General features: G+C 41.7%; 1 protein-coding gene across 1 annotated transcript in view; it reads left to right on the forward strand.

Annotated features, from left to right (window-relative positions):
* The window catches only part of LOC103259643 (histone-lysine N-methyltransferase SMYD3-like), a 250,483-nt gene that overhangs the window by 112,359 nt on the left and 113,115 nt on the right, over positions 1-25,009 (forward strand). The window contains exons 5-6 of the mRNA XM_021711939.1: positions 16,111-16,198; positions 21,550-21,724. Coding sequence (XP_021567614.1) covers positions 16,111-16,198; positions 21,550-21,724 — 263 coding nt within the window. The remainder of the gene's footprint in view (positions 1-16,110; positions 16,199-21,549; positions 21,725-25,009) is intronic.

Below are 25,009 nucleotides of genomic sequence, written 5' to 3' on the forward strand. Positions count from 1 at the left end.
ATCTGTCCATGCAGCAGTATGTAGGCTTGGTCCCTAGATTAAAAAGGGGGTATAAAAGAGGAAAATAATGGAGGAAGGGGACTCAATAGGAAGTTAGAAAGAGAGAAGAGCAAGAGGGAAAACAGACATACATACCAACTATCAGGTGAGAAAGAGAAACAAGGCTGGAGAGAAGTGAAAAAAGACACGTAAGAAAGATTCCCTAAAGAATACTGATAGCCACACAGAGACAGACCAATAAAATCATGAAACAGTGCAAGTTAGAAGGCAAACAACAAAAGTGATCAAAACAGCCAAAATGATAAAAATCGTAAGTCAAAATAAGAGATCAGACTAAAGTCACTTCAGCTCTGATCTCCGGCCTCTCCCTTTTGTTTTTCGTTGCAGGCAGCTAGGTTTACTCGCAGTTTGGGTTTGTTTTTGTTTTTGTTTTTGTTTTGAGTTGGAGTCTCACTCTGTCACCTAGACTGGCGTGCAGTGGCCGCTCCCGTTCACCGCAGCCTCACCTGCTGGGCTTCGGTGATCCTTCCACCTCAGCCTTCTAAGTAGATGGAACTACAGGTGCTTTTTTTTTTTTTTTTAGCCTGCTGCCTGGGAGTTGCTTTTGTCTGATTCAGCATAGGGGTGGGGCTTTGTCTCCTGTTTAGTGATGTTACCTTAGGAACTGAGGTGGGGGTTGTTGATAGGTGGGCAGGGCAATGGAAATCTCTGCCTGGAGAATGGCTAAGGCAGATTCACTTTCGCAGATCCGTTTCTCTCCACTTGTCTGTGTCCCCAAGCTTGGGGTCATGCACTGAATGCCTCAGCCAGGGTGGGCCCAGAGCTCCAGAGCTCCAAAGCTCCAAAGGGCAGGCGGTGAGCAACGAGAGTGGCCCTGGGCCCCCCACAGGGTACTTCAGCCAGGAATGGGACCAGTGTCTCTGAGGGGCAGGCGCCCAGAACCTCCCTGAGTGACCAGCAGCTTGGTGCTGGGTGCTGAGGGAGAGACGATGTAGCCAGGGAGGGAGCTGAGACCCGAGACTCCCACGCAGGCTGGAGTCACCTATGGTGGAACAGCAGCAGCAGGGGGCCGTAATATCTGGCCCTGCGTGGGACCGAAGGTCCCCGGGCCTCGGACCAGTGCGGCTGGTGGTGGGCTGGAGGATGGAGGAAGAAAAGTAAGAGTCTTTTTGGGAACTTACGTTCGGAGAATCTCACAAGTCCACCTATGCCATCGCCATCTTACCGGAGCCTCCAACCCATTATTTTATTTACTACTTCCATCTGTGCCTTTTTAAAAAAAATAGTGAATTGTATAATTATTTCATTATCTATTACAATGTAGAAATAAAGTGCACAGGGAAACCCTCTCGGGTCCCCTCCCACTGTGGGAGCTTTTCTGTCCTCTCAATAAATCCTGCTTTAAAAAAAGAAAGAAAGAAAATGCATAATAAATGGTATGCTCTTGAGTCATTCCACCCCCCCAACATCTGTGGAAAAATTGTCTTCCGTGAAACTGGTCCCTGATGCCAAAATGGTTGGGGACTGCTATCTTCAAGCACACTCCTGGGATGTGTGTACGTGTAAGTGTGTGTATGGGCATCTGAGTGTTTGTGCATTGTTAGTAGGGTGGGGAAGGAAGTAAGCACTCTGCAGCTTCATAGAGTGAAGTAAAGTCTCTGATACATAAAAATAAGCATATTCAGAACAATCCAGCTCCCATTGGTAATGAAAAACTGAGGTTTTCTCACATTAAGCCCTCTGAATGAAGATCTGTATATCCCTTGTTCTTGCACAGAGCAAGAGAATTTTTTACATTTGTTTGCTGCCAGAAAAGAAATTCTTGCATAGTCTTGTTGGTAAGCATTTGCTAACCTTAAAAGCTTACTTTGAAAGTTATCTACAAAGTTAAACAGTAAAACAGAAATGGTGAAGTCAAATGGTTGGAGCTATATAATTTTGACCCACAAAGAGTATGCCCTATAAAGAAAATAAAACCTGATCAAGAAGTAATGATTTTATAAGTCCTCAGTGATTGGCATAGTATTCTTTTGGGCAAGGGGGAAATCTTTAGAGGTATGAGAAGAGAGACTTATTCCATCTGGTACACCCAAAATGACATTTTGGACATATAAAATTTGTTAAGAGCCTTATCAGGTATCAATACTCAGATTATATCCCTACGTCTACCATTTGAGACAGCTGAAATTTGATGTTGCCAACGTGCCAGATCCTAACGAAAGATGCCCACGACTCAGGAGGTTCAATGAGCAGTTCCTTGGGAAGTGCAGGGGTATTCTGAGTGTATATTTGAATGTCTATTTCCAGTTCTCCACATGATTTCCAGCATGTCCTAGGTGAAATTGCTTGCCCCTTCCTATACCTCCGTTTCTTCCTGTGAAGTGGGGACACCTCTGATCGTCATCTGGTAATGTTTATGAAGCGCCATCAGACTTTTGTCTGGAAGACTCTGTTAACAGTAATGCATGCTTGGTTTATGAGATGGTTACAAAAGAATGGAGGTGGGGGCAGGGTGCCAAACATGGCCAGTGCTTTTATCTTTGACATTACAAAGAGGTCCTCTGGCCGAGGGCCAGCCTGGAGTTTACTGGAATCTAAAATGCAGACATGTGCTTTCTGTTGGTGGGGCGCCGGGGGTAGGCTCGCCGTACAGTCAGCCAGCACTTCACTTCCATGGACGCAGAGTTCCTGGGAAGAGCATCTGAGTCCTGATGATTTTGTGCAGGGTCTGTCATGTGTATGTGGTGGGGCAAAAAAAGAGCTGTACCAAGGAGTCTGGTCACCTTCTCTCTTCTCCCAAACTGTAAGAAGTAGTGGCTTCCTCACCCACCCTTCAGCTTCCAGGAACAGTACTCTGCATGGATTAATTCACAGACTACAGAAGTGTTTTAGAATAATTGAGGGAACACTGACTTTCTTCCACTGAGAGACAAATTACACAGTTCTGGACTTTAAAACAAAAAAACAAAAAACCGAGACCGAGATATTAAAGTAATTCCTTTGCTCAAACTGTGACATATTCTTTTTGAACTTTTGGCTTGTTTGACACATGGTCTGAGGATTTCTCGGCTGCCTTACAAACTGTTAGTAACAACTGGGGAATTTGTGCAACCCAACTCTGAAAACTTAAGGGAAGCTATTGAACATTGCATTAACTGATGTTAAGGGACAAACTCTGATGTCAAACTAAATAATTTCCTTTGGTGACCCCTGTGATTACCTCATAAAAAAGTTTGTCTTGACTTGTGTTTCAGGACTCGTTATCTGCAATAGTTATTGTGGGCCCCAACTACACTATTCCCTTGCTTTGGGACCACAGATTAAATAATCTGATGTGCTTGCTTTAGCAGATAAGCAAATATCATGTGTTTGCCTGAGTCTGGAATAGTGCCCATTATAATCATTATACATACAAATGTTAGAGGGAATGTGTGAATTAAATAATCATTGTCAAATTCTTGGGCTGACAGAGTGCAGTACTGTGTTGGGTGTAGTCTTTGTTTGGTCTTTGTAGTCTCTGACTGGGGTAGTTTATATATGTGAAAACTCAGCTTGAAATAGAATGAAGAGGGAAAAATTGGAATGAAGAGATTGGCAATGTGTTTAACAACCACAAATCCCAGAGTCTTTCCTATCAGAATTTCAGGTCCCTCTTCATGCACAACAGACACCTTACACATAAACGACTAATAGAATAGAAGAATTAATTTCCTTCATGGTAACCCTAATCAAGTTCTCACCTGTGCAAGCTGAACCAGGATGGACTGTTACCCTCTAGACCTCACAGCTGTCCAGCAGCAGAGCGAACAAGGGTCCAGCCTTCTTAGTTCCACTTTCATGGTGCTGCCTGTCACACAAGCCTATATACTAGGAGCACAAAACCCAAACCATGCTACCAATAATTCATCTTATTTTTAAATGTCTCTGGAGCAACCCTGTCTGGGTTATCCTAAACTTCACTGTCAGGACATTGCTACTTAAGCCTCACTTGAATCTGCTCTGCTGTGGTTTAAAGCAATTCCCTGTTTGCAGAGGAGGGTGAGAACAATTATTCTCAAAGCAAAAATATAAAAGATGGAGGTGTGACAAATTGGAAGATGAAGGTTTTGGTTTTCAGCCTCTATAAAACAAAACCTGCCCTGATATTTGGAGGTGTACTTTATCTTAATGGCTGCTGCCATTAGAACAATTTTCTTTTAAAATTTTTGCATTTTTCCCAGAGTCTCTAACTTCCCACCTTGTGGTGTTTATACAATGTGACTGGCAGGACTCTGCTTGGAGTTGCAAATTTGAGCTTATGGCCGTGGAAGCCATCCATTCAATAGTCTCTCTACAGATGTGAAAAGAATTTGCCTGAATGTGCTCTTGTAGGCTGAGCTTGTAGCCTTATTGCTTCATATAATACCCATTCTGTGTTCTCAGGAACATATCTTTCCAGTATGGGGGAGGGTAGAAGCAAGTGTCTCCTTTCTAAATGTCTTCGTGTAATGTTCAACTGCCTTTGATATCATTCATTTATGCTGGTTTTCTACAAAATGCTGTGTGTAAAAGACTGATTTTCAGCAAGCACCACTTATGTGAGTAGGCTCTCAAACTGCCCTAAATATGTAGATGCTAACTGTATTTCCTCTAAGTTGACCTGATTTTATATATGCAGATATACTTATTTCTCTGAGTAGTTTTATTCACTGTGATGGGAATATCTAGCACAGAGGGAGGGAAGGTGTTGAGGTTGTAGCTGACAACTGGTGTTCTAGAAGTTGGTGATTCAAAGGTTCTGACTTCACACCCTCAAGGCTGTTGTCCCTTTCCCAGAAGCCATGAAGGGGAGAATTCCTTCTGGCAATTCTGTGTAGCTGAATATTTAACCTTGAAGTTTCAGTTGGTTTGAATGTGTGGCCTTGTAGAAATTTGTGGTTGCAATTGGGCCCTGCTTCTGCCTGAGCTATAAAGTTAAACGGGCATTTGGCAAATGCTGACAGCTACAGTGGGGACATAAAGTTGAATGGTAGTTAAATGGAACATTGCTACTGCTGGTTTAAGTTATTTCATGGGTTTTTCTCCTCAACATCAGCATTTTTGTTTGGATTGAACTTAGGACCCCTAGTTCCCCAAGTGCCTTCTCATTTGGATCCGAGGCAGTGACAGAACTGGCTGATTGGAGGAGGCTCTCCAACCTGAGAAGAGGACATCATTCTGGGTCCACCAGGGAAGTGGGTGAGGGAGAAGGAGGCTGGATGGAACTTTAAGCTTTTGAGAGGATGCAAGTAGCTGCTTGGACCCCGAGTTCAGAACCCTGCTACATCCTGCTTGTGGACATCTGTTATAGGCACCGCGATCTCACAATTCTATGAGATAGATGAAAAAACAACTTTTCAAGCCAATTTTACTTAATCTGTGAACTGACAACAGCATCTGGGTGGCATCCTGTTCATCTGCATTACAGTTATACTCGTTGCTGCAAGATGGTAAAGCAAGCATCATGAAACCTTGTGGCATGTGACGAAGCGTTGTGTCTATGGATGTCGGAGACTATTTGGCCTTGTTCGTGGTGGATGAGAGGAGTTTGCTTGAATGACTAAGTTAAGGGTGAGCCTTCCAGGCAAATGGAATGGGATGTGCAGATATGTGAAGGCATGGCATAGTGGGTTCTTTTGCTTACATTGTAATGTGCTCCCTCCTCCACTAGGATAAGCCTATTTTTCTCTCTTTCTCGCCTAGCAAAGATGACTCTAGTCAGCCTCCTATTGACTCTTTACCCTGTAGGCTGGGAAATGAAAACTCAGGCCACTTTGCTATTTATGACACTCGTGCTTCTGGAAGGTGCAATGGAAAGAGTTAGAAGGTGCATCCCCTGAGAGAATTATTACCACTGAGGCAGTCTGGCTTCAAGGAGGTTAAATGACTTGCCAGAGTCACATAGCTATGGAGCAGAGATTCACTTCCACAGCTTATGACTCTATGTCCAGTGTTTTCTGCACTAAGTTATCTTAATTATTGTGTATGTTTGTTTATTAATTGTTAATTAGAACATCCTGCAATTCGAACGTGCTTCAAGTTGAGAACATTTCTTCCTTTTCCTTCTTCCTCAGCCCATAATGACCATTGATATAATAGTGAATGCTCTATTTTTAGCCACTATTTTTCCACTTTATGAAAGAGCTACTTTTCCCCCTCACGATATATCTGAACTGCTTTCAGTTGTTTTTTCCCAAAGGAGGTGGAAATTGGTTCCAGCAGAGATGTTTCCTGTTAATCATAATGGTTTTGAGGGGTGTTGTGTATTACTATATTAGTCCCAGTATATTATCCATGAACCAGAGTACCTCAAAGACACTTCAAATTAAGCTTGTTTCCCTCATAATTTTGAATTTCAGGACTTTCTAATCTCTCTCCTGTGTGAAGATACTATATTTGAACCTCACTAAAAAAAAAAAAAATACCAAATACTTTTCTTATTTTTAAGACACTGGAATTATTGAACTACTGGAAAAGTTTATAAGTGTTCATTAATTTTATTTTCCATCTCATCCACATCTCTCTCCAAGCCAATCTAATTAGAGTTAACTTGAGGATTGGATAACAGGAAGTACTAGAAAGCAGATTGCTTTTCTCCTTTTCTTCTTCTTTTTAATGAGAACCATCTGAAATTAGCCCAGCATAAGAGTTTCAACTTCAAACACTTGTGAGCTAAGTGAACACATCTGCTGAAGTGTTCCACATGTAAGGTGGATGTGTCTGATGTTTAACCTGATAGAACCAGTGGTCACTTTTCCAAGGCTATGCTCAGTCAGACTTGCTGGATTCCACCCTTAACCTACTGAAGAAACTCAGCTTTCTGATTCATAGAAACTACTGGAATACTTTCCTATGCTGAAACCCAAAGGAAGCATTTGGCCAACTAAATGTAATCATGTTGACTGATATTCTTTTATGTGGTAGTGAGATTATCTCATATCATCTGGTACCTATTTTTACAGTTAAGGAAATGATCCTGGGGTGTTGATTTAACAGCTGAGGGAACATAGGTAGCCTCATTGATCCATCCAAGGATAGATGGGGCCAGTGACCTTTGGGCCAGGAAAACCACAGGAGACTTAACGATGATGTTTGAGGTAGAAGCCAGGAGAGTTAACTGAGCCCATTACCCAAATAAACCTTGATGCTGTTGTCAGAGAGCATCAGTCCTGAGCCAGTGTGGGGTTTCTTATGCTTTGAGAGGGGATCACATTTATAGTCTAAATTTGGACCAACGCTAGCTGTGGCATTTGGCAAATACCCACAGCTGCAATGGGAACATACCCTTTTCAACATAATCATGATGTAGTAATGTTAGAAATGAGTCAAAGTAGAAGTGTGCTGTGAAAAAAAAGAAATCTATTGCCATGGTTGAGATTCTCCTTGTCGTGGAATTAAGGTATTTTATTCCTGTAACCCTGTTACCCATGGGTTGTGGAAGGTCACCTTTCTCTCCTCATCCATTTACTCTGTTACCAGACGTTTACTGAATAACTTATAGTGCTGGCACTGGGAATACAGTCAAGTAATCTTTATCATTAATGACAGCTCCATGCCAAGAGTGGCGTGCAGAGTAGCCAATAGGACTGGACTAACCCAGAGGGCAGAATTAGAGGCAATTTCCCAATAGAGTACTATACCACAATTAGTAGTACTGTTTGTAAACTATTTGTATAGGAGGCTGATTCCTAAAGGGACAGACAGGAAGACAGCCAAAGAATAAGTGAAGTGGTGACCCAAGGAAACAGCAGAGGGTGGCGATCCAAGTCCTGACAGAATCCACAGGGAGAGGATTTCAGTTGGGAGCGTAGGTGTGGCACTGTAAGAGAGAGACTGGTGTCAGTGGGATTTTGGAGTGGAGCTGTGATGGAGAAGAATTGAGGTGACTGAATTGGGAGGGGGGCATCAGAGGGGCTTGAGTGGTCAGAGGGAGAAGGGAGAGATAAGGAGACTAATTCTTACCTTATAGCAGAGGCCTGGTTCTGCCTTAAATGAACTTTTTTCATGATTTTACAGTTTAAAATGAAAATAAACTTTTTGAGGACTTTTCCGGAGCTGTGCAAGCGAGTGGTCACCAGAGGTGGAGCTAACTTGGCTCTGCACCTCTGAAATCTCTAGAATGGTCATGTTGAAGAAATGTTAGCCATCATCCAAACCGACTGCTCATTTGGCAGATGAGGAAGCTGAGGACCCGGGAAAGAAAGTCTTGCCCATGATCATACAACCGACCGGGGCAGAGGTGCCATCTGTGCCAGAACCAGTTGTTTTTCAGTTCTCTCTATCCTTTCCCAGGAGTGTGAATTTTCTTATGAATTCTTCTGCTTATAATCTGAATTATTTTTGTCATTTGTAGAAAATTTAGCAGTAGTATTTGATGTTTTAAAGGTATGTAAGTATAAAATGAATATTTTACATCTCCTAAGAACAAATGTCAGGACTCACCCATTCTTGTGTTTTTACATAGTAAAGATAAAATTCAAAGAGGGATTTTTTTTTTCTAAATAACTTTGTCCTGAATGATATCAAGTGTCTTTGATGTGTTGGGTAAGTAATGGAAATAAGGACATAAATTTACTAATTTCATTCCCCAGGAATTGTGAATAAGAACATAGTAATTCTAATATTTGCAAATTGAAAAGTGGAAAGTTTAGGCTGGGTGTGGTGGCTCACAACTGTAATGCCAACACTTGCAGAGGCCAAGGCAGAAGAATTGCTTGAGCCTAGGATTTTGAGACCAGCCTAAGCAACATAATGAGACCTCATCTCTACAAAAAAAAAAAAAAAAATTAACCAGGCATGGTGGTATGCACCTATAATCCCAGCTACTTGGGAGGCTGAAGTGGAAGGATTGCCTGAGCCCAGGAGGTTGAGGCTGCAACAAGCTGTGATTGTGCCAGAGTACTCTAGCCTGGGTGACAGAGTAAGACCTTGACTCAAAAAAAAAAAAAAAAAAAGTCAAAGATTTAAATTACACATTCTTAAGTAGTTTCTCTGTTTCTATACACATATCCTATTGATATCTATGTGTATGTCTATATTTGTGTGACTGAATGTTCTCCTCTAGCCTGCTATGGAGAGGTAGGGAGAGGCCCATTGTGGCATAGTTGTGAGGAAAACAGCAGTGGGATGGGAAAGTTCAGGTAAGAGTGTGAGGTGAGTTAGGAACCTGTGAATGTAGAGATGTTCACTGTAGTGGGACACTCTAGGGAGTTGACAGCTGTTAGTGATTTTAGCTTTGTCTAGCTTCTATATAAAATGCCCTTGAAAATATCATTTCTAAATGTTTGGGAGCAATTTCAAAGTTCGTTTGCTCTTCTGTTAAGCAAATAAAGGCTTAGGGTCAACCTAAAAGAAGCTCATCAGATTATGTTCGCTGGTAGCAGATTTAGTTGTGACTTTAATTCCCATATGAAATTGTTCTGTCCTGGTATCACCCAGCATGACAGAAGAATATAAGATCTGCTTGAGTTCCATGTTGGGGGATTTTACTGTCCTTTTTCAAGTGCTAGTATTAGATCTTAGGAACCATGGATTGAAGATATTTTCTATTTTTTATTTTTCGCCCAGGCTGGAATGCAGTGACATGATCACAGCTCAGCTCATTGCAACCTCAACCTCCTGGGCTCAGGCAATCCTCCTGCCTCAGTCTCCCAAGTAGCTGAAACTATAGGCATGTGCCAGCATACCTAGCTAATTATTTTTAATTTTTTTTATAGAGATGGGATCTTGTTATGTTGTTTAAGATGGGGGTTGAAGATAGTTTAAACTTATTAACTCACAGACGTGAATTTAGCCTTTTAAGCAAATTCAAGAAAAAACAAATTAAACACAAAGATAGTGGAAGGAACATGGGCTCTGGAGCCAGACAGACCTGAGTTTGAATCCTACCTTTGGCAATTAGGGGTGGAAGGACATCTGGACCAGTTAATTACGCTTCGGGACTATCTGTTTGTCATTGTAAGTTGCAGATATTGATGCCCTCCAAGGATGATGTGAGGAATATTTGAAATACACACAAGAGACATCCTTCCTCCATTATCAAATAAATGTTCTCTTCCAGATGCACTCTCCAGACATACAGCCAAGTATTTGTTACATAGAAGATGCTGTGCTAGGTATTTGGTAGAGGCAGGATCAAAGAAGATAAGACCTATATTCAGCTCTGAAGAGCTTACAACTAGTGGGGAAAATATGACCTGCACACAAACTGCACCCCACAAGCCCCGTCCACACTGGCCGCCTTGCTGGTCCTGGAATACCAGGCATGCTTCTGCCAGCACTTCAGCACTTGCTCTCCCCTCTCACTAGAACTCTCATCTCCTACTCCTTTCCCTCCCTCAGATCTTTACTCAAATATCATCTTCTTAGTGAGACCTTCCCTGATCAAGACCTTCCCTGATCTCTCTGTTTAAAATGGAACTCCCAGCCGGGCTCGGTGGCTCAGCATGTAATCCCGCGCCTTTGGGAGGCTGAGGTGAGTGGATTGCCTGAGCCCGCGGGTTCGAGACCCACCTGGGCAGCGAGACCTCATCTCTACAATAAATCAAAAAATCAGCCGGGCATGGTAGCGCATGCCTGTAATTCCGGCTACTCGGAAGGCTGAGGCAGAAGGATCGCCGGAGCCCAGCAGGTGAGGCTGCGGTGGCCGGGAGCAGTCACTGCACTCCAGTCTGGGCGACCGAGTGAGACTCCAACTCAAAAAAATAAATAAACAAAATGGAACTCCCTACTACCGGTATTCCCCATCCCTCTTCCCTTTTGTTTGTCACCTTGACACGTGTGTGTGTGTGTGTGTGTGTGTGTGTGTGTGTGTGTGTGTGTGTGTTTTCTGTTGCCCTGTGCTTCTACCTCTTCAGTATAAAAATTATGATATGATTTCTTTATTGTTGTATTCCCACTGCCTACAGCAGTGCCTAGTAGATACTCAGAAGTGTCATTGGAATAAATGAGTTATCAAATTAATTAATTTCAGCTACAGAGAGAAGTATGTGCAAAGAGCTCTGATGGCCAGAAGAACAGAAGTATGTTCGGTACTATATTAGTTTTCTGTTGCTGCATTAACAAATGATCATACATTTAGTGACTTAAAACAACTTAGTTTATTATTTTAGAGTTTTGTATGCCAGAAACCTGACACAAGTCTCAGTGGGCTAAAATCAAGGTGTTGGCAAGGCTGTGTTCCTTTCTGGAGGCTCTAGAGGAGAGTCTACTTCCTTGCCTTTGTAGCTTCTGGTGGCTCCATGCATTCTTTGGCCAGTTCCCTCCTCCATCTTCAAAACCATCTATGGCTGGTTTAGTTCTTCTTCTGTTCTATCACTCTGACCATCTCTTCTGCCTCCTTTTCTACTTTTTTTTTCAAAATTAAAATAGGATACTTTTTTTTTTTTGACTTGGAGTCTCACTCTGTCGCCCAGACTGGAGTGCAGTGGCCACTCCCGGCCACCGCAGCCTCGACCTGCTGGGCTCCGGCGATCCTTCCGCCTCAGCCTTCCGAGTAGCTGGAATTACAGGCATGCGCTACCACGCCCGGCTGATTTTTTGATTTATTGTAGAGATGAGGTCTCCTTGCCCAGGTGTGTCTCGAACCCGCGGGCTCAGGCAATCCACTCACCTCAGCCTTCCAAAGGCGTGGGATTACAGGCTGAGCCACCAAGCCCAGCTTAAAATAGTATACTTTATTAACATCAGAGTGATCCCACATCATCCAATCCATTAATTTACAAAGTCAACCTAGGATGGAAGTATAGAATCTAATAGTCTAATAGAACAAGATTCCGAACCTTGGCTTTGCCACTTGCCAGTATGACAAGGACTAATTAATCCATCAGATTATCAGTTTCCTTATATATAAAATCAGAAATGACTACATGTCAAGGTTGTTGTGAGGATTAAATGAAGTATCATGTATGCATGTATAATATTAACTATTATTTATTTAAGTACTAGAAAATTTCACTTTATTTCAAAAAATGCAAAGCATGTGTGACAAATCATTAACACCTGTTATTTCTGGGTGGTATGTACGTGTATTTTATACTTTTCTGTATTTCTTTAAATGTTTCAAAATAAGAATTAGGATATTGATCCTATCTACTTTTAATAAAAAAAAAATCACACATGTAGGGCATCACTTCATGCAGAGAACATTTACAAGGTAGACCACATGCTTTCACAACAAACTCCTTGCAACAAGAGGCAGAATTATAGACATAAGAACCACAGATGATCAGGCTGGGTGTGGTGGTTTATACGTGTAATCCCAGCACTTTGGAAGGCTGAGGTAAAAGGATTGCCTGAGCCCAGGGGTTCCAGACCAGCCAGAGCAACCTGGCAAGACCTCGTCTCTACAGGTGTAGTGGTGCACGCCTGTAGTCCCAACTTCTTGGGAGGCTGAGACGGACAGATCTCCTGAGCCCAGAAGTTTGAGGCTGCGGTGGCTGTGAGTACATGAGTATGCCAGGGTGAGACTCCAACTCAAAAAAAACAAAAACCACAGAAAGTCAAAAGTGGAAGAGATGTCTACAATCTAATCTAATCTCTTATTTTCTAGACTAGAAACTTGCCCAAGTGGCTTTGCAAAGTTACAAACAACTACTTAATGCCACCACCAACAGAAACACTCTGATCCTGGCTTTCTGAAGTGGTCTTCAGTGTAAATACCACATTTGAAAACTTATTTTCTCATATCATTTTTTATTTCAAAGTCCAATTTTATGGCATGTTACAATCAAATTTTTGCTATTTAATTTTCTGAATTTAGCTGAATAGTTTTCTTTTGGGAGAACCTCTTCTACTTTTAAGGACCTTTTAAAATTATATTGGACCCACCTGGAAAGTCCAGAGTACTCTTCACTACTTGAATCCTGTCTGCAACTTAATTCTGCTTTGCAATATAACTTAATACTCACAGGTTCTGGAGACCAGGATGTGGACATCTTTGAGGGGCCATTATTCTGCCTACCATAGGAGCTAACAAGCAGAATATTTTGCTTAGAGCCTAGGGTTTGAGTTTCCAGTTGTGAAATATAAAACTGGGACTTGGGCCGGGCTCGGTGGCTCAGCCTATAATCCCGCGCTTTGGGAGGCCGAGGTGAATGGATTGCCTGAGCCCGCGGGTTCAAGACCCACCTGGGCAACTTGGCGAGACCTCATCTCTACAATAAATCAAAAAATTAGCTGGACATGGTAGCGCGTACCTGTGGTTTCAGCTACTCGAAAGGCTGAGGTGGAAGGATCGCCGGAGCCCAGCAGGTCAAGGCTGTGGTGGCTGGGAGTGGCCACTCCACTCCAGTCTGGGCAACAGAGTGAGACTCCGACTCAAAAAAAATAAATAAATAAAACTGGAACTTTCTGTCATGAATGGCCATGATGTTAAGATTTAACAGGTGGTCTTTCATGGGAGTTGGTGGGAGTTGCTGAAAGCTTTGGAGTAAGAGCATGAAGTGACAGAAATGAGAGAGTTAGGAGATGAATATAGGCTTAGAGCAGACATTTGGGGGGAGACCGATGCTTACCTTCTTAAAGGCATTTGACCCCCACCCTTTCAATGTGCAGAAAGCTAGGTATGTATTTAGGATTTCCTAAGCAAAAAGTAGGATGCACTTAAGGTGTCTTTTTAAAACAAAAAACAAAAAAAACCTATTATTTCACACATATGCACAACACATACACATAGAAACTCATACAGTGCTGTTAAACAGGCACACTCAAAGCTCCTATCTCCCCATATGCACATTCACTACCTCACTCTGTTCTTGGGATCTCCTTGGTGGATCTTAGTGGCCCTCATTTTTTCCCTGCCCTAGTATAGCTGAGTGACATGTATCTTCCTACTGGTAACTGCTTATTCAGGCAGTGATTCTCACAGGGGTCCCTCTATAATCCTCCCCCAGTAGGCACCTAAAAATCTCCAGGGAGATGTATAGAGTATAAAAGTATGTCCTCCCTCACTTTTGCCGTCACCCCCACCCTGTCCATGCTTCGATGTAACTTCCTAGGATGGTTCTTCTCCCTGACATCCGTTGAGAGTCTCAGGGAAATTGAACAGCTGGATTTGAATAGCATCTGATGAGATGATGTCTTACCCTTTGATTAGCCTTTTTAAAGCAGTACTGTTCAATAGAACTTTCAGCAATGATATAGCTAACTGTTCTGTATCTATGCTCTCTACTGTGGTAGCCACAGCCACATGTAGCCATTGGGATCTTGAAATATGGCTGGTACAGCTGAGGAACTAATTTTCTTATTATATTTAATTGAATTAATTTAAATTGAGATAACCACAGGAGGTTGGTGGCTACTGTATTGGATAATGCACCTTTAAAGAACTAGGACTTGGGGCAACCTCTTCAGGTTCCTTCCCACTGTGGAAGCTTTTCTGTCTTCTCAATAAATCCTGCTTTCTCAAAGTAAAGAAAGAAAGAAAGAAAGAACTAGGACTTGCTGAGCATTCCACAGATTATAACAGTGTCTGTGGTAAGCAGAATGTATATATATCTCACATGAATTAAAGGTATGTGAAGATAAAATGAGATGATATTAAGAAAGCCTCTAGCATTGTATATACACATGGTTTTCAATCATTCATTCAACAAGTATTAATTGAGCAACTACTACATGCCAGGCACTGTGCTAGATGCCAGAGTTACAACAGCAAACAAGAAAGATAGAGGGCCTGTTTACTAAACAGGAGATCAGACTTTTAATGAATGGTAGCTCATAATTTTGTTTTCTCTTGAATTGCTTTTTTTTTTAAGTTGGGGTTTTGTTTATTTGGATTTTAGTTTTTGTGGACGTCAAAATTGGTTCACATGAATGTGGTTGTACTTCTTTTATCCTAGCTTCATTTTGATAGCTAACTCCATACTTGATAAAGTGTTATCTGTAGGTCTCCTAAGAAATAGTTATTTTTCTCATTTCAGTTCCCCTTTTGTGTTTTTAAATAACAGTTTTATTGAGGCATAATTCACATGTGATAAAATTTACCCAGTTAAAGTGTACAATTTAATGACTATTAGTCTCTTTACAGAATTCTGCACCCAGCATTATGGTCAATTTTAGAGGATTGGCAACCACTAATCTACTTTCTGTCTTATGATTTTTGCCTATATTGGACATTTCATATTCATGGAATTGTACAACATTTGGTCTTGTGTGATTGTCTTCTTTCATTTAGCATAATATTTTTGAGGTTCATTCATGTTGTGGCATGAATCAGTGTTTTATTACTGACTAATATTCCATTTCATGGACATGCCACATTTTATTTATCCATTGATCTGTTGATGGACATTTGAGTTGTTTCCATTTTTTGTCTATTTTGGTGCTCTTTCGTTTTTTTGAGTTGGGATCTCACTTGGTTGCCCAGGTTGGAGTGCAGTGGCATGCTCATGGCTCACTGCAGCCTCAACCTCTCAGGCGATCTCTCCTCCTCAGCCTCCCTAGCAACTGGGATTACTGGCATGTGCCACCATGCCCAGCTAATTTTTTAAATATATTTTTTGTAGAGACAAGGTCTCACTACATTGCCCAGGTTGGTCTTGAGTTCCTGGGCTCAAACAATCCTCCCTTCTCGGCCTCCCAAAATGCTGAGATTATAAGTGTGAACCACCACACCTACCACTTTTTGGCTATTATGAACAATGCTGCTATGAATATTTGTGTACAGATTTGTTGAACTTTTCTCCTGAGTATATACCTAGGACTGGAATTGTTAGTATGGTCACTCTAATTGGTAACATGCTAACTTTATGTTTAACCCTTTGTGAAACTGCCAGATTGTTTTTCCAAAGGTATACCATTGTACATCCTCCCCAACAGCGTGTGAGGGTTTTAATTTCTCATCATCCTTACTAATACTTGCTATTATCTGTCTTTCTTATTATAGCCATGCTAGTGGGTATGAAGTAGTATTTCATTGTGGTTTTGCTTTGTGTTTCCCTGATAACAAATTACATCAAGCATGTTTTCACCGGTTTATAGGCCATTTGTGTATCTTTTTTGGAGAAATGTCTATTCAGATCCTTTGCCCATATTTTAATTGGGTTATTTGTCTTTTTTTTTTTTTTTTGTCTTTTACTGTGGTCTGAGCAGGATGCTGATATGCTAACTGGTGATGAGCAAGTATGGAAGGAAGTTCAAGAATCCCTGAAAAAAATTGAAGAACTGAAAGCACATTGGAGTATCCTTTCACCTGTGATTTGAGTTGGACTTTTGGGATTGCTTCATTTTTGCTTGGAGCCTGGCGTTAATGAGGCCAAGGGCAGGACCTGACTTCCATGAATTAGGTGGTCTTCATTCTGTTCCACAGTCATAGGCTGCATCCCTGAACCCAGCCAGCAATTTGGGTGATGGCTAGGGAGGATTGTGGTGAGATCAGCATAAATATCTCACTACCATTACATAAAAGTTAAAATTCATGGCCCAGTGATAGTAGGAAAGTAAGCAATATTCCCTTAATATGTAAAAGGTAACAAATTCTAAAACTCCCTTCCTTCCTTAATCTACATCTCTAGGAAAGAATAACTTAGAATTTTAATAATTTAATGCCATTGACCTTCAGACCTAGAAGCTTCATATTAAATCAGCCATGAATATAGTCACATGGGGGTTGCTACACAATAAATGTGCTTGGCATAAATAGTAAGGACCACAGGTGTGTCAAAGATCAGAGTAAAGAGAGATGGCTTATGATTAAGGTCATCTGGGAAGACTCCTTTGATGTTTCACTGTGCAAAAGATATCCTGAGTCAGGTACAGGCTTTTGATAGACAGAGGTCACTCCCAGTAGAGCTCACTGGCCAAAAATGTGATACAGGGAAGCCACAAGGTAAGAAGAAAGAGATCAAGTAGATGAAAAGATTGCAAATGGTCATTTAGATGCCGTGGATAAATTATATCCAAAACACTAAGAAAATCTGCCAGTGAGGTTTCTAATCTACTGATTATGCTATTTAAGAAATTGTAAGAGATGAGAGAGGGATGTTTCTGTTTTTAGAGGTGAACTTCTGAATCTATAGCTTATTGAGTTTGTTAGTAGTCTTAGAAAGTAATCTAGAATTGGCTACCTAGTAATGGAAACGAAAGCCGTGATCACCATGATGCCATATGAATTCACTAAGATCAAATGAATTCATAGTCATGACTTTCTTTGGTAAAGTTTGTATCTACATTTCAGAAAGGGATTTGACAAAATGTAGTCAAGAAATTTATGTCAGATGCTAGAAAACCAGGCATCTTACCAAATGGCTGAATAGCTACAGTGGAAAAAAATGATGCTTCTTGGATCACTGTCACTCTGGGGGCCTTTGTTCCCATCTCAGTCCTCTTTAGTCTTTCATTCCAACCTTGAATGAAAACAGAGCACAGATTTGTCAAATTTCCCGAGGTATATAGATAAGGATAGCAGAGGAGGGATGGTAGAATCAAGAGCCCAAAAGATCCCTGAGGTTTGAGTGATGTCTGAGTTTTTAAAAAATGAAATATATGTGAAATTTCTATTTGGATCAAGTAGTTAAAGTGTATACATATGCATAAAGCTTAGCAGAGTATGTGAAAGAATTTCAGGGCTTTAGTAAACAGCAAAATTTAATGATATTTAAGAGTATAATTTAACTCCCCAAAAAACTACTGTTGGGCTGCATTAATAGAAATATATAATATAAAATGAGAATTGTGATAGTATCAATTCGTTATATCTGGAATTTTCTATTCAGTTTGGGGTAGGACATATTAAGAGAGCTATAGAAAAACTGAAATAGGTTTTAGAAGTGGAACTAAAATCAAAGAGGAATTTGAAACCCTCTCTATAGATAAGATGGAAGATACTGGGAAAACAGTCAACTCTGGGATCAAGAGTTCCCTGTTCATGGACTCAAAGAGCCTCTATGATGCAGATGAGTTAGACCTGTTATGTGTGATTCCATGCAGCAGAATCAGGGCCCATGGGTGACCTAGCTAGAGTTCAGTCTCAGTGGGACAAGGTTTTACTGAAAACAGACTCTATGTCACTTTTACTGGTCATACTCTATCTTATTACCCAGGCAGAAATTAGAAAACACAGCCCTGTACTCACAACTCTCACACAGCAAGCTAGTAAATATGTACATTTTTTACATGTTTTGGTAAAGAAATACTTGTAGAGGCATTAAAGGCACAATAGCCAACTTTGTGAGGGTAAAGAAGGTTTCACAGAGGAGTTGACCCCTGCACTGTGTCTGGGAGAATTAGTAGGAGTCAACCAAGTGAAGGGGAGTCCACCAGAGCAAATGACTTCTGTGCAGATGGACCGAATATGAAATTGAATGCTGTCGAGAAATTACTGGTTGTATGAGAGGAGAGGAACAGAACAAGGCCTTAAATGCCATGCACAGGAGATTATACGTCATAGGTGAGAGGGGACTGGGGAATGATTTTGTAAGCAGTGGAGTAATATGATTAGATGAGTAAAAGCTCTATGGTCTGACAGTCTTTGAGTCCCAAGAAATTGATTCCCAAGTGAATTTACTTTGCTCCCTTTTCTCTTTCCCCCCAATCCTCTTATGATCATTTAAAAGTATTTTTTTTTAAAGGTATCTATTCTGTCCATTGATAAACTATTCCCTCTGGGTGGGCTATTGAGCCCTGCTTAGGCCTAGAGCTCAACTCCTCACTGAAACAGTGACTTTAGCAAACGCCACACAAATGCCAGGGACTAAATCTTTGAGCAAATAGATGTCAGCATTAGCTTGGAGGAAAAGCCTCTTAGTTAAAATTATTCCATTTTTTTGCTCACTGGGGTGTTTTACAGGAAAGGTTTTGCCTTGTTTGCCAAGAGATAGTTGCCACTGTTGCGAAGGGAAATTGGCACACGGTTCCTTCCAGCTTGCTAGGGGATAAAGTAGATGTATTCCTGTGAGTGGCTGCAGAACATCACATCTGGTTTTTACTTCTAAGGCTTATCACCTCAAATCTCTTTAGAATGTATTGGAACATATATAAATGAATGGGCAAATAATAGCGTAGGTCAAACAACGCAGTGTTAAAATAAGGTGCATTGTGTAAGAGACAGTCATTCCTCCTGACAGTGTGTCAAACACCTAATCCTAGAATGAAAAGCCACAGAGGTTAGCCCAGCAATCCATTGCAAAATCAGAGTTGCCTAAAATAGTGCTTCCTTCAACCTCTGGAGGATACATTCAGCAAACTTTAAACATGCATGTCACATGAATACAAAAGAAAATCACTAACACTTGTCTCCAATAAACATCTCTCTCCTGGGACCAAAATCAAAGTCCTCTAAGACAGGACCCACCTAAAATCATAGAGGGTGCAATATTAAGGGCCCTCAGGGGTGCATTTTGGTGCTTGAAATGCTCGTCAAGGAGGTCATCCTTTGAGGTAAAGTATTGTGCCCCCAGGATGCCCTTGCTGGAAAGAGAATTATTTCCTATGACGATTCTTGAAGATATTAGTCCCCACTCTGGGGACTGGCTTGATTGGTTTATCAAAAGTATTTGTGAACATTTTGGAAAGCAGTGCCCTGAGGGTATGGATACTAGAAGAAGTAGATTTTGCTGGAGGGAGAGGGATAAAGGAACATACACGGTGGCTGTCTGTTCCAGGCTGGGCAGGCTCTATTAGGATGTCAATAAAAAAGGTTTTAAATTGGGGACAGGAGATGGTACAGAGAGCACTAAATTGTGAAGAAACTGGATTGTGTGTGATTAGAGGGGTGTGGGAGGATGAGAAGTTCATTCAAACTCAGTCCACTGAACCATTTTCTTTGAGCCTAATTATTCCCAGAGTTCATGACACAGAAAGGAGGAAGAAAGTCACTAATATTTGTGTAGCATTTACTTTGCGCTTGACACTGTTTTCTCACTGTGTCCCACTCGCAACTCTGTCTGGCTCACATTAGAACACATGAAGAATCGTTTCATTTTACATAGAATATCTTACTTAATTCTTACAGTGGCCTTAGGCATTTTTATTTCAGGCCTATCTCAGAGCACTTTGACTCTCTCAGAACCTCAGCTCTGACAAATGACTAGCTTAAATTTGAATCTTGCTTTATCTATGGACAAAGGCTATGCTGACATTTCTGCTATATTGAAATCTTCATACCTCCCCCCATCCCATTAAAATGCCTACATATGAAAGCAGATGAACTTGGAGCTCTACTGGTCGAAGGCAGAGTAGGGGTGGGGGAAGGGCCAGTCATAGCCCAGTGCCCTTCTTGGTCTCCACCTTGCCTAACACAGCAGCACAGCAAAGAAACTATGATGTCCCAGGGTCCTGAACTCTAAGAGCCTTTGGCTGTGTTTGCAAGGGAATTCACCTGGGAGGGATTCAAAGCATGCTCCATGCACCATGTCCTCAATCCTCTGCTTCTGTAGAAGACAAGAAATATCAGTTTTAAAAAGTGAGGTCACACTGAGGCTCCGTGAGATTTAGTATTGACTCATGGTTAATCAGAAAGTCAGTGTTGAGAAATGGATATTGGGTCTTCTTCTATCCTTTATAAAACATCATTTCCAGCTGGGCTCGGTGGCTCAGCCTGTAAGAGATTGAGATTGCCTTGGGAGATTGAGGTGAGTGGATTGCCTGAGCCCACGAGTTCGAGACCCGCCTGGGCAACTTGGCGAGACCTCATCTCTACAATAAATCAAAAATCAGCCGGGCATGGTAGCACGTGCCTGTAGTTCCAGCTACTTGGAAGGCTGAGGTGGAAGTATCGCATGAGCCCAGCAGGTCGAGGCTGTGGTGGCCGGGAGCAGCCACTGCACTCCAGTCTGGGCGACAGAGTGAGACTCCAACTCAAATAAAAATAAAAATAAAACATCATTTCCTCATGCCAGCAATGTATGTGTATAAGCCATGTTCTTAATATTGTCTCTTACTTTTGGGGTTTAAGATAAGAATCCCTTTAATGTATTTGGTTAAGTATAGACTTGGGTCACTTTTGCTTGATAACAAAAAAAAGTTAAATATGAGAGCCAGTGGAAATGAATGTCTTCAAATTGCTCCGCCTAGTGTGTGCCCGTGGGTTGTGTGTGTATTTGCCTTTATGTATGCCCAAGACTCAAATAACATAGAAGCAAACATGAGTTCCTCCTTTTGAAAAAGGAATGTTTCTAAAGCTTCTTTAATTTCAGATCAGGTTTTAAACAAACTAACAGAGTAAATAATTTTAAACTGAACTAACTCAATCTTTAGTCCATTGTAATAAAGAACTGCATTAATTTCATGACTAGATTTAAAGAGAAAATGCATAGGAGTGGGAAGAAAGAATGGTTCTTTGGAAATTTTAAAACTCCAGAGCACAGGCTTGGTTAGAAGATGGTTTGTTGATGTAAACAGGATTTGCTTCACTGAGATACCACTTATATGTTTTTGTTTCTCAAGTGTGTTTTTAGGCAGCTCATCTGTGAAAAATAATGGGCACTTCCTTCCCTCCTGTTCCTGGGAGCTCTTCAGCCTTTTAAAGAATCTCATTTTACTTTTGTTTTTTCTTGATGTAGACAATGAATCCTTAACTAAGGTTAATAACAGAGTGGGAACAGGTTCTGTCCTTGTGCCAGACGATCATAAGCAGCAACTCTGAACGGCTTCCCGATATCAACATCTACCAGCTGAAGGTGCTCGACTGCGCCATGGATGCCTGCATCAACCTTGGCCTGCTGGAGGAGGCCTTGTTCTATGGTACTCGGACCATGGAGCCATACAGGCAAGTCCCAGGGAGAGGCTTTAGTTTGGGCAAAGGATCGATGTTGAGAAGTCATTCTGATTGCTACTTTACATGGCGTATTCCCATCCGCTTCTCAATCTGTGCAAAACCAAACCTTGTTTTATTCTTTCTTTTGTTCATTCGTGTATGCATTTATTCATCATTTGTAAAGTTTCTTCTGTGTATCAGGCACTGTGAGTGTACAGAAACTAATTATAGATGCTTTCTGGATGTAGAGCTGATGATTACAATACAGTGCGGTGCTTGCAATGGCAGAGACAAGCACAGACTACCAGGGAACTGGAGAGGAGCTCGGGGCTTAGACCTCACTTGGGAGGCCATATCATTAGCCTCTGCTGGTCCAGGTGAGGATGGCCAGTCTGGGTGACAGTAATAATGGTCCTTCCCATCATTGGTCAGCCTTTATACTTTCACTTGACTCATTTGCATTCATAACCACCTTGTGACCCAGTCAGGGCGGCAGGGAGAATGCCCTACTCCAATGTATTGCTGAGTCAAGTGAAGAAATGATTGGTAATTGCATCTGCACTGGCCTCAGCTCCTCCAGACTGTAGATATTTTGCTCCTAGAAGTTCTTACAATTTAGGAAGCTTTGAGAGAAAGGGTACTGTTGAAGTAAAGTGGTGAGAATTTGGCACCGATGAGTGTTAGGACCTGATTTGCAGTGAGCTAAGAACATAAGTCTAGAAGTTGAGACTGAGGTCACTCCAAAGGAAAGGGCACAGAGACATATGTACCATAATCTGTGGTTGGAGTAGCTCCATCTCTAGCACAGAACAAGGCTGTGCTGGGAAGGTACCTTGAAAGCACCTGGAACTGGGGAGATGGCAGAGGGAAGAGGTTCCTGGAGAACAGAGACTTCATTCTGGGCAAATGTTGAGTTTCCCAGCTCTGTAGATCATGCAAATACCATGTCAGCCCAAAGGGAATAAGCAGATGGAGAATCTAGGGCCAGACCTAGACAATGTGGGACAACAGGTGGGAGAGTGGCTGTAAGTGAAGAGGGGAGGAGATGAGAGGGGAGGTAGAGGTCAGGGTACTTCCTATCCCTACTTGGGATGAACCTCAGGAGACAACTGGGAGGGGAAGCTATCAGGATCAACATGACAAGAATAGGAAATAGTCCAGGGCCTAGGATACTAGTTCTGACAAAGGAAGGAAGCCAGAAATGAGGCACTTGGTCAAGAAGCCAGGCCTTGACCAGGAGCTTGCTGAAGATGGCAAAAGCTTTACCAGCCAGGTGAATGACAGAGGTCCCTCAGCCGACCAGTGACACTAGTGTGACCCCGAGGGTGTTTTCAGGACTTCTGTAGGTGATTTCTTCCACTCCCTTGTGGGTGAACAGATTTGGAATCCAGACTGTGAGTCAGCTTTAATCAAACTTATAAGCGATCGCCTTGAGGGCTGAGACTACAGACTTTCCCATGAGCAGTGAAATGTCTATTCAGTATGATGAATCTTGTGGGTTCTCAGAAATATGAATTGCATACAAAGAGATAAGGCTTCCTTCTCTGAGCCTCTGTGTTGCAATGAAAGGTAGGTTGGAATGGTTGGTGTTACTTCTCTGAACTCCAGGGCTTGCTCTCAGGAAGCCAAACCACAGGCTGCTGGATGAGTAGATGGACTCCAGCCAGGAGATGTAGACTGAGAAAATCCTCCTTCCTCTAGGCCCTCATCAGCAGCTGCTGGCCCCACATTCCTGGCTAGAACTACATTGACCTTTCCTGCCTTATCTTCCCCTTCCTTTTGACATCCAGGCTGCCTGCTAAGACCACTCTGAAGCACAGAAACTGCATAGGCCCACCACATCCATAAAGAAGGCCACACACCGTCAAGGGTGCTCATTCTGAATGCATTTTAAAATTCTCTTTTCCCCATACCTACCAGGCCTTCTCTGAGGCATTAGCTTACCCTTTAATGAACTGGCAGTTTGACTGACTTAAACGAAGTGAAACAAAGAAGCCTTTCTTGTAAGGCCAGGTCCCGAACACGCTCTATAATGTTTGGAAAATGTTTGGTTATATTTTCGTGGTATTTGGCAGGTCACAATCTCTCTGTAAATGTGTACTCTGTTCTTACATTGGTTGACAAATTGCTAAACCTCCCTCCCTTGGTTTCTCTTCCCTGGAATGCATTAGGGAGTTGCTTTGTGGTATTCTGTATTTCAAGAAATACAATCTGCATTGATCCACTTCAAATGGGTGAGATTTGAACTATTTGCTTTCAAAGTTGTAGTTGAGGAAGAGGCTGTAAGAAATCCAGAAGCAACAAAATTAAGAGAAATGAGAGGGATTGATGCTCTCATACTTTCCCTTTAACTCAGGAAAAAGTAAAAATAAGGAACGTGTATGCACATGGGTCAGATGCCTTGCAAGCCCTTTGGCAATCTCAGAACTCTAGAACTCAAGCTAGGAATACAGAAGTTATCAGTGACTTTCAGCTGCGCATGAGGGCATTCACACTGTGTGCTATCAGCCTCCTGCATGGGCTCCATGCAGATGCTCTATGTGGATTCTTTGCTTACTTTTAGCCAAGGGCACAGTTAGCTAGGCATGAGTTAAGAGGTGACTAGATTGCCATCTGCTATATCAGTTTTACAATGTTACTGTACTATTTGCAACAACTAGATTGAGGTTAAGTCTCTAGTGATGATTTTGTCACTCCTGACTTTGACTAACTTTTAATTGGTGACCTTAGCTGAGACAGTGTCCCTATTTCATTTTATTCAAAGCACTGCCCTCAGCTTCCTTCTTGCTATTCTATCATTTCTTTTTACTCAATAGATTTTACTCAATTTTTATGATGCAACTCAATATTAGATTCTTTGTGCTTCAAGTAACAAGTGGAAATAATTCACACACAACAAAATGCATATAATCTTTAGTATTAGCATATAGCATGTCTTTTGAGAGTAGCTATGTGTGTATCTATAATTATATATACATAGTCATTTATCCCTTAGCATTATAGATATTAAGCAGAACGCAAATAATTTAAAGATATCTCATAAATTTTATTTAAAAGTTTGATTCAGGCAAAAGTTTGTTGGTAGTTTAGAACTTGGAGTGCATTTTCCTGTTAAAGTTGATGTTACACACTAGCCCATGAAAACTCATCCTGTAATGTCACCAATGTATGCTCTACATTTTTTTTTTTTTTTGAGTTGGAGTCTCACTCTGTCACCCAGACTGGAGTGCAGTGGCCGCTCCTGGCCACCGCAGCCTCGACCTGCTGGGCTCCGGCGATCCTTCCGCCTCAGCCTTC

Source organism: Carlito syrichta, unplaced genomic scaffold (genome assembly GCF_000164805.1).
Source record: "Carlito syrichta isolate Samal-C Ts95f unplaced genomic scaffold, Tarsius_syrichta-2.0.1 Scaffold302938, whole genome shotgun sequence".
NCBI lineage: Eukaryota > Metazoa > Chordata > Mammalia > Primates > Tarsiidae > Carlito > Carlito syrichta.